This window comes from Bombina bombina, chromosome 1, assembly GCF_027579735.1.
Source record: "Bombina bombina isolate aBomBom1 chromosome 1, aBomBom1.pri, whole genome shotgun sequence".
In the NCBI taxonomy this organism is placed as follows: domain Eukaryota; kingdom Metazoa; phylum Chordata; class Amphibia; order Anura; family Bombinatoridae; genus Bombina; species Bombina bombina.
In genome coordinates this window covers 96267380-96278098 of record NC_069499.1, presented here as the reverse complement: position 1 = coordinate 96278098, position 10719 = coordinate 96267380, and the positions used below count along the sequence as shown (strand labels likewise).

At 41.0% G+C, this 10719-nt stretch overlaps 1 protein-coding gene across 5 annotated transcripts in view; it reads right to left on the bottom strand.

Annotated features, from left to right (window-relative positions):
• Window positions 1-6575: 6575 nt before the first annotated feature.
• SPC25 (SPC25 component of NDC80 kinetochore complex) overlaps window positions 6576-10719 on the bottom strand; it is a 72579-nt gene continuing 68435 nt past the window's right edge. For all 5 annotated transcript variants that reach the window (XM_053697529.1, XM_053697525.1, XM_053697527.1 and 2 more), the window contains 2 exons: window positions 8294-8392; window positions 6576-6846 (listed from right to left, as the gene is read on the bottom strand). In XM_053697529.1, coding sequence (XP_053553504.1) covers window positions 6716-6846; window positions 8294-8392 — 230 coding nt within the window. In that variant the 3' untranslated portion in view covers window positions 6576-6715. The remainder of the gene's footprint in view (window positions 6847-8293; window positions 8393-10719) is intronic.

The window sequence follows — 10719 nt, the reverse complement described above, 5'->3', positions numbered from 1 at the left end:
TTCTTGAAGAGAACATACCCATTACAGGGCTATCCAAATCTTCTGACACTTCTCTGCCACCTCCTATAGTGACGAAAGGCAAAGAATGACTGGGGGATAGGGGAAGTGGAAGGGATATTTAAGCCTTTGGCTGGGGTGTCTTTGCCTCCTGCTGGTGGCCAGGTGTTGTATTTCCCAACAGGAAGGAATAAAGTCGTGGACTCTCCCTGCCTTATGGAAGGACAAGATCAATTCATGACTTTTCCTTTTAACTACCTTTTTCGTAAATATGACATTTTTTTTAATAATACCTAAACAAGTATTTTAACATTCTTAAGATTAGATTTATTTTTGTATATTTCACAATTTGAAAGAATGATTTGTGCACTGTTTTAAGATTTTAGGAAAATTCGTATGCAATTATGGTTATTTTTTTTTTTCCGTTTTAAGCAAACAAAACCATCAAATAGCCAAAATAAATCAGTCTGAAAGGGTTGTCAAGTGGTAAAAGGTTTTGAAATGTGCTGCTGGGGGGTTTCATTAGTGCGTAAAATTTGACACAGTTGTGTCTCTTTTGAGAAACCTTAAAGGGACATTAAACACTAAATACATGCTAGATAGAATGATGCATTCAAAGAAAAGATTAGTCCATGAGTAACATGTAGATGTATTTTTTAAAGTTTCATTAGTTGTTTAAAAAGTGACAAAATAAGTGTAAAGTTTTAGTGTCTAAAAAACACTGGGAGCTGCCATGTTGTAATTTGTGTTACCTTCTCTGCTGTGGCCAATTAGGGACCGTTATAAATAGGTCACTAGAGTGTGCAGCCAATGGTTGTGCTGGATTTAACAGTGTTCTGCACTTCAATTTCTAACAGGAACTGAAAAGCTCACAATTTCAGAATGGAATTACAGGCAAAGAGGATAAAATAAAAAAAAGAAAGTATATTGCAGAGTTGTTTTATATATACAATTTATCATTTTATATTACCATCTCAAAGTGTTTAATGTCCCTTTAAGTGCATTTACAATTATATGGCATCTATAAGGACGGGAAACCCCCTCTATTTGATTCACAGGATCTTGCACTTTCAAATGAGGGGGTCTTATGCCATATTTCTTTATTAGGGGATAGAGAGGCTTTGGGTAGTGTCACTGGATTCCCCTAAATAGGACCATTGTTGTGAAGTAATTGTGATTTAGGGCAGCTGTAAAGACGAAAAGTGTCTCGTTTGAAAAAAAAAAAAAAAGGTCTATCAACAAGGGGACTAAATACATATGCTATCAGGTGACTGCCACTTTAATATTAGACTCCCCTTGTGCTCCATTTTGATGTTGATAGGGGAACTATGGTCTATTTTAGAACTTTGAGCACAGCAAGTCACCCAAAAGACAGGTGAATACGGATCTACAGGAATCACCTACTATCTCGAGAACCATCCTTTGAATGAGGGAAACCCTCTCTTTCATTTAAGAGATTCTGTATGCCATATATACAGTGAATACATTACATTGTATTGCAGTCATCAAAAATCAGGAATGATGAAGCCCCTTGTTAGAAAAGAAGGATCTCTCTCTTTCAAAATAGAAGATATTGCAACGTGATTTCACTTGGGTGAAAACTTAAATTATGCTTACCTGATAATTTTCTTTTCTTCAGATGGAGTCCACAGCTGCATTCACTATTTTTGGGAAATAAGAACCTGGCCACCAGGAGGAGGCAAAGACACCCCAGCCAAAGGCTTAAATACTCCTCCCACTTCCCTCATCCCCCAGTCATTCTGCCGAGGAACAAGGAGCAGTAGAAGAAATACCAGGGTGAACCCAAGAACTACTTTGAAAAAGAAAAGGCCCAAGGACCCTGACCGCAGATAGTCCAAAGCCTTGCTAGAGACCGCAGGAACTAGACTTGACTGAGTCAACAGCCTCCAAGAGACACCGTCCTCAGCAGTCGGTCTCCAAACAACACACCCCTTACTAAAGAAAGGGAACAAACTACCGGATTCTTCCACAAAGAAGAAAAAGGCACAGAGAAAATATGATTGTACTTGTAAAGCGCGGCTAATCCCCCTTAAGGGACTCAAGGCGCTGCTTATTTTATCAACCTCGAAAGGAGGAAAGGCTGAGTAGACCTCGCCATGGATCAAACTTGCAACCCTCGGTTTGCTACAGTACAGAGTAGCAACAGTGCATTAGAATGCTGAGCTAGCTTCCAGCTAGCATAAGGAACTCCAGAAAAAAAACCTAAAAAGGGCACAACGAGTCCTAAATAAAAACACATAACAAAAACACGAAAAAACGAGTCAGGCTAACAGAGACCCAACCAGTCACGTAGAAACAAGGGGAGGCAACGCCCAGACCCCAGAAATACAGAAACCACGGGATAAGGCCAGGAGTCTGAAACAGAGAGAGGATCTTCCCCTAACACAGTGCAACCACACTCTAGAAAGAAACTGAAGACGAAGGTTCCCAAGTCGCAGAAAAGGTATCTCAGAATACCGAAATATTCAGAACGAAACCTCGTGCAGCAAGCTCAGATAGGTCTGACGAACAACACCTGAAGCAAAAACACTGCACGCTGCAGTCATCTAAAAATGACTCTGAAACTTAAATACTTGCAGGGCAAGTAGAAAGCAGCTGAAGATAGGATCCTTCAGATTGCTAAGCATCCACTAACCAGCGGATAACGTCGCAGGCTAAGAGCCGCCAGTCCTTCCCACAAATCTTGAATGTGGAGAAAGGAGAAACCTCAAAAAGGCTTACTGTACCTCGAATGCTCCGAGGACGAAATAGCAGAGCAACAGATCTCAGATCCTGCTCCAACACCAGCCCAGCCCAAACGACAGACTGGACAGAAAGACCCCAACCACAAGCCCCCAGGGAATTGAAAGAAAAAGGGGGGGGGGGACTCACCCACCCCAGCAGAGCTCAGGTGCCAACCCAATACGCTCTTCCAAAATAAGGCACTCCCAAGGAGAACCCCCTAGGACCTGGAAAAGGGAAAAGTGCAATAGATCCGTAGGAAGACCTGTCACAACTCTTAGACAGTCTCTACGTAGAGAGATCAATTTCCAACAGGTGGAACAGAGCCCACAGAGCAGCAGATGCTGCCCCTTACAAAAATAAGCCACCTAATGCAACCTCCTACACACAGGGCAAGACAAAGACCCTCCAGAGAGAGGAAACCCCAACTCATAAGGAAGATAAACTATCCCCTCCAAAGGGAAGGGCACAGATAAGAACAGTGTACATGTCCACAAAACATGAAGCCATAGTATAATCAAAATACGGACTGAATGAAAAATCATCCAGACTCCACTGTTGACCCAACAGAGAAAAAAAACTCCCCATAGAGGAGCACACTCCGTCCGAAGTCAGTCCTTAAAGTTTATAACCAGTACCCGAAGGTGGATGTGAACTCTGGCCTACCTGCTTGCAAGCCCAATGAGCTAGCCCCTATGTCGCAACATAGGGTCCCTGAAAAAAACTGGGTCGTCCCGAACCAGTCCTCAAAAAAAGTCTCCAGACATCCAAGAAGGATCCAAGACAAGAACTCGGGACCCAGAATCGTCCTAGAACGAACGACACCCTCAGGGAACACAAGATACCCCGTCTGAAGCAATCAGACCTCACGGGGGATGAGAACCGGGAAACCCGGAGATCGGGTAGAGGACTCACTCGTAATTCCCAGCCCAAAGGGAAGAGAACACCCTTAGCTGGAGGTCAACACCCCCCAGCAAGATATTAATCCACAACAAAGTCACACAATTTCTCTAGCGCCCAAAGGCCCCAAGGGCAGCACTAAGGGAAATTAAAATGAGAACAGAGTCACCCGAAAGAGAGTAGAAAGAAAGGCTAGTCTCCATAATCCTTTCAGATTAACGTTCCAGAGGACCACACCCAAGGGAGAAAAAGGCAAAGCATCCCGAACCCAGGTAGAAAAATATCCCCTAAGCAAAAAGCTTGGAAAAAGAGACAACACCTCCTATCGCCCCTGATAAGGAGACGACTAACTCCCGAAGGAAGACAGATCCTCATGGCCTTCACTTCCTACTTAAGCGGCCAAAGCCGCCAGAAAAACCAGACGAAATCCAGAAAGTCTTGACCCAAAGGAAAAAAAACTCTAAAAGGAACAAGTCCTAAAAGGACACTTCCAAAGAGACCATGAAAGGCAAAACCATAAGAATGGCGGTATGAAGGACCTAAATTCCCAAGCCTCCAACCCACAACGGGAAGGAACACTCTAGCTCCCGAAAAATTCGGAAACGACTGAGCATTTCGCTGCGGATCTCAACGGAGTCCCGGCCCACTAGATTGAAAGGCGAATGAGGACTGAACCAATCCCCCATGTCCCTAAGCAACCACGGACCCTTATGTCCTCTCAGGATGCTAGTTGAAGCTTGTAAAATAAAACAAGACAACCACACACTAAGCGCCCTCACCGGACCAACCGGACATAAAAAGGTGCCACGTGTCTGAACTAGGCCTCAAAGAAAGAAGGATTTGCCTGAAACCAATGGCCCCAGCACTGTCAAGGCCACATAGAGTCTCCCCCGATAATGGAGGGCTAAAGAACAGTCAGACAGACTTTTATAAACAGTGCGACTACAAAATCGCGAGTATCAATACCAGAGAGGAAAGTTCCCAAAGGAAACATCACACCACAACATGAGCTTTAGACCAAATAAAAATCATCCTCACCGGATGAAAATAAAAGATAAGGCAACCCGTAGGTTATCGCCCAGGAAGAACAGACAGGCCCGCAGGACCAGCCCAACAGTGGTCCGAGACTTCCAAGCTCAGAACTGGAAAAGTATACACAAATAACAAAGACTATAAGAAGGCTACTTCATCCCCTTATGTCTATGTATGCAAGCCAGTCAAAGAGTAAGACTCAGTATCCCCAGATTCATTAAGAGTGGGATCCTCCAGCAACGCCAAAAACCTGCCTTCGTAAGACACGAAGGAGCGCCAGTCTATAAGGAAAGGTGCAACATACCTCCACCGGGACAAAAGAAAACACCCGCCCCAAAGGTTGACCCCCTGAGGCCTCAGGGGCAGTCGCTCCCCCGGAAGGCTGAACTGGACCAGGGGATTCGATGCCTGACGAGGCCCGGTTAACGAAATGCGGACAATATCGTAAGCACACTCCTGGGAGGTGCAGATGTGCCAGGGCCAAAAATATAGCCATGCGGAACCGTGTCATAACCTCCGGTGGAAACAGGCCACACTCCCTAGAAAGGATAAGTATTGTTTGGTACCTGCATGCGTAGTGAGAGTTGATGGTAAGGAACTCGTTTCATGAGAAATAGAATCCCCAGAGACGGATGGCTCAGTGGGCACCCGATTCCCTGATCCCGAGGAACAGAGCACTCTAAAATGGCATTCGGAACATAACTGATGGGCATGTATCACCCGGGCCAATTCATATTCTTCGCAAGAAGTAGAGTCAGAATCAGAGACATCCGTCTCCAAGAATCCTCCATAACTGGGACACTGCCGTCTCCAGAGAACCAGACACCAGCGGACCAGGATTTCTCCATCGCCATGCGGTTAGGAAAAAGGAAATGGAGTCACAAGGTAAACCGTGCAGTCCATGCAAAAGCGCACCCGACTGAAAAGGCTGCGTCACTAGACATAGTCCGTTATGTTCCAAAATAGCCATGAGCCGAAGCAACACTACACAGTAGCAGACAGAATCACATAACAAACATGATTATAAACCCCCCCCTGTTTAATAATCCCCCTCAGGAGATATTAACCCTTGATTCCTAGATACAAAAAGGAGCCTCACTGAGACCCTATGTTAAAGTTATCCCCGAAAAGGTTGTAGCCCCTCTCAGATAAACAGTTGAAATTACAATACATCCATGATGAAAGTAAAATGAAACGATCTTACCAGAATCTACGCCATGGAACACGGCCCTTCAAGGGTGACAGATAGTAGCGTCGCTTCTGCCATGGACTTGAGAGAAAAAAGCAGGCAGTGAAATTCGTCAACGCTGATTGCTTGTGGAGCTGTTAATATGAGTCGGGATGGTTTCGCAGAAAGACTCTCCCTGCATCTCCGGACTCTAACTTTCACCCATGCTCTCACTGAGAGGCTGACAGGACTACTTAAAACTCTAGTCCCATGCGGAAGAGCACTACTCTCCATAAGAAACCATCGAAAACTTCTGACACTTCTCTGCCAACCTCCTGGGACGGAAGACAAAGAATGACTGGGGGATGAGGGAAGTGAGAGGAGTATTTAAGCCTTTGGCTGGGGTGTCTTTGCCTCCTCCTGGTGGCCAGGTTCTTATTTGCCAAAAGTAATGAATGCAGCTGTGGATTCTTTCCATCTATGAAGAAAACATAATGTTACCTCAAAGTGAGTTTTTAAACATGAAGAATAAAACTTAGTTCACAGTGTATATGAGTCTGATTGGCTGACAGCTGTCAAGAGACAGAAAATTGAAGTAAATTTGGAAAACTTTCAAAAACTTTTTGTTATGCATTTCTACTGTATTTAATGGTCCTTTAAATTGTAACTTTTGAATAAATACAGTAATTACCAATGCTAACCCACCCCCAAACCACACAAAGATGGACACAAAACATGCTAAAAGTGTCAGATTTATTTTTACAATAGTAAAATACAGATATTTGCTACCAAATACTTGAGCATTTTATAGCATTATTATATTATTTATAAGAGTAAAAAGAAACAATAAAACAATAATAGAGAACAATAAATAAGTTATTTAACTTGAGAAACCAATGTGGTGAAAGCCTTTCGGAGGTTGGCAAGTAATCCAGAGAAGTTTTTTGTCTCTCTCACTTTCTCCTGAAATTCTGCTAGGCAATCTAACGGCGGGTCAGACGCTGTGACTGAAAAACAAAAGCAAAAATACATTCTACAAATGGGATTGCTGTTTCATAAAGTTTGTTTAAATAACCACAATTCTATTCAGAGGCAAGAAACAGAAGGAATTATATATAATTATTTATTTGCAGATTGCCAGCGTAGTCTGCAGCTTTATCGGCTATGTGGAGCTGGCTCACCTAAAGATGTATTTAAGAAGCTAAAAGCGCTTCTTTTTTTCTTCTCCGTTACCTCAGGAGTGGCGAGATCAATCACCCTGACACTCGCTCGGGGTGATTGATATGCCCTGCTCTAGTGCAATTGGTTGTGCTGCAGCAGGGCTGACATTGCATAAGAATCCTCTTGAGCAATGGTAAATTTCACCCTGCAATTAAACATCACAAGTGGTGATTGCAGTTGGACAGGTTCATTATTTGTGAACCTGTTTACCTGCAGGGATAATAAATGTACCCCTATATAGTATTTCAGTCACACCATGACATCCCCTAAGACAAACATTGGCAGTACAAACATGCATGTCTGAGGAGAACCAGTTTTATACAAGTTTGACAGTGCTTTAAAGGTCAGTTTTCTGGATAGGGCTCTGTTGTGATTAACAGCCTTATAGACTGACACTTAGCATGAAATAAAGTTGAAAATGTGTAATAGATAAATGTAATACCCAATAAATGGCATTTGTTGTGTGCTATACAATATCTCACCCAGAATATAATTAGAACAAGGGTACTCTGCATTCTTGTAGCTCAGATAAAAACAGCCCACTCCTTATAAAGATCAGTAGAACATCAATGCACTTTTATACTGTGCAGAAACCGCACAATATACTACAGTATAACAATATACTGAAACATTGTTTTCTGCGCAGCGAATGTGGGATAAGGTGTCCCTGAACCTTATGAGTGTGGGCTGTATACTTTGTGCTACACTGAAGCACGTTAAAGCCGTATTACAGAACATGGTATAATAACAGCACATTTTTGATAAGTATTGATAATACGGTTTAATGTTTTTTATAACCAGTGGTTAGATTATTCACTTTATAACCTATACTTAAAGGGACATTCTCCTGTAAATGTTCCCCCCTTTTATGAGTTCCCAATGATCCATTTTACCTACTGGAGTATAAAAAATTGACTACAAATAACCTTTATTGTAGCATTTTAAATAGCTGCAAATTTCAGAACAGTAGTAATCACTATAGAAAAGCTTTTACAAAAGAGGCAGCAGAAGAAATAAACCTAGTGTTGGAGAGAGCCTATCCCAATTAAAAGGGTATTTTCTGCTGCAGTTTTGAATACAAAGATCTAATATAATATACTATAAATATTTAAAAGCTATTTAAACTAACAGATACAGCTTTATTCAGCACAAAATGAATTCTTAAAGAATGTAAAGTTGTATTTACGTAAAGGAAGCTCATGTTTGCATGTTCCTTAAATAACATCAAATTACCTTCATAGTCTCCTTGTTCATTTAATGAAATTATGCATGAGAACGGCTGATCGGGGTCTTTAGGGTTAATGCATCTGAAAACAAACTGCAGCTTTTCACCTGTTGGAAGATAAAGACGTACTTATGTTTAACGTGTGATAAAGTCATAATAATACATTTGCTAAAGCTTACACTGTAGTAAATCATATAGAATACTACTACTTCCATGTTTTGTCTATCCTGTATGTGCCAATGTCAAAGAAATCAAGTGGTCGGCACTCCTCACCACTGATAGTCCAACACAGGAAAACAATCAGCATTAGGCCAGGTAAAGACTATTTTGTATTCCAAAAATGTTGAGAACTTTTTTTTTTTTGGACACAAATCTTTATTTTGCCCAAACACCATTTAAACATGTTTTGCTTATTTTTTATTTTCTTTTCTTCTTTTTTATTGAGAGATAATGCAACCATTTTAGTCAAAATTAAACTTTAATGATTCAGAAAGGGAATATATATATTTTTTTTTAAAATAAATTTCTTTATTTAGAGTCCAACAGAGTATACACTTTGATTTATACAGTACATATATGATCACATAAAGACAAGCAGAGAAAAGCAAAAGGGAGCACCTCGCAGGGTGCCTAAAAAATTTCATTGAACCAAAAAAGAAGAAAAAAAAAAAGAAAATGCACCTGACGATGAGGGCAATTACTACAGTGCAGAAATCCTCAAAGTCTAAAGATTTTATAACATGACGAAAATGCATCCTTCTGTACTTTTAACCAAAGTACAGTATAATACCTCTCCTTGATACTCTTCCTCTAAATAGAAAACAGAGCTCCACATGAAAGTTATTTATCTAACCTGCATAAAGTCCTAGTCATTATATAAACTCAACTGTGTCTCCAATTATCTTTATAGTACTCTGTTGGAGTATTTTATTGTTTACTTAATACAACATCATAAGACACTTGGCCAAAGTCCAGAAACAGCAATGAAACAAAACCAGACCAGGCCCAATAAGGCCAGACTGGAAGGTCCGGACTAAGCCAAACAGAGAGACAAGATATAATAAATCATAACCAAAAGAGACGAGACACAAAAAAAAAACCCAACTCAACCAAACAAAACCAAACAAGACAAGAGACAAAAAAAAAGGGGTGGAAAGAAGGGATGGGGGGAGCAGACCTATTACCATAGACCCAGCAGCACAAGTTCTGAATTTCTGAATGGGTAGATTAAATGGCCGATTTCACTAGGAGGGAGAAATTTAATAAAAACTGACAATTTCAAGAAAAATGCAGTAATGTCATGTTCATCATTTAAATTGGTATCCATCTGTTCAAGAATGCATTGTTTTTAGAGACAATTCTTAACCTCTGGAATACTGGGGGTCGCTCTCCCTTTCCATTTTTTTAGGATTACATATCTAGCTGCTAAAATAGCCATATTGACAATTTTTATATTTACCTGCCGATTCTTCGGGTTCTTCTATAAGTACAGTATATGTGTCATTGTTAACGTCAAAGGGGAGATCCCTAAAGTTTTACTAAGCCAGTATTTTAAGTAAAAAATGTTTAATCCTTGGGCAATCCCATAACATATGTACAAGTTTAGCCAAGAGCAAGGAACACCTGGGACAGCAGTTATAGTTGGAATTTCCACACCTAAAACCTCTCTCAGGAGTGAAGTAGGTCATAAGAAGTAATTTAATATGGGATTCTCTCCAAGAGGAGGAAAGAGTGGTTCGCATTACTTCAAGAATTGAGGATTGGGTAAGACTAGTATCCACATCATTTTGCAATATAGCTGTGGCCCATATGGAAGAGATCTTTTCCAAGTTGAGGGTACCCTTTAAGGAGCTCAGGGCTTGATAACAAGGGGAAACTGACATGAATCCATTTTTAACTAAAACAAGCCATTTCTCAATGCTCCCCAATGTCCAGTTCCAGCCGAAATTACTTGTTAATTTAAGTGCAAGATGCCTTGCTTGTAGATACGCATAAAAATCTTTTTTGAGGGAGATTAAACTCCCCCCTAAGGGAACCAAAGGTTTTAATGCACCTCCTATCAAAGTCTAGCAATTGGGAAACATTACCTAGACCTAGACTATTCCACCTCTGAAAGGGTGATAATTGGAGTCCTGCTTGAAATTGAGGGTTACCTGACAATGGCATATATTTGGATATCCTGTGGTCTAAGTCAAAGAGTTTACAGACTCTCCACCAGACCTGGAGTGAGTTAAATATAGTTCTCAATTTTTTCACTTCTTTAGGTAATGAGCTAGAGTTACACTTCTCTCAAGTTCATTGTCAGTGACATAGTCTCTAAAGAAAATCCAATGCATAACTAGACGCACAGTATTCTGAAGAACATAGAGAAGTTTAGGAAGACAGACCATCTTAGACAGGGCTATTCGGCCTGTCAGAAAGAGGGGGAGGTTTT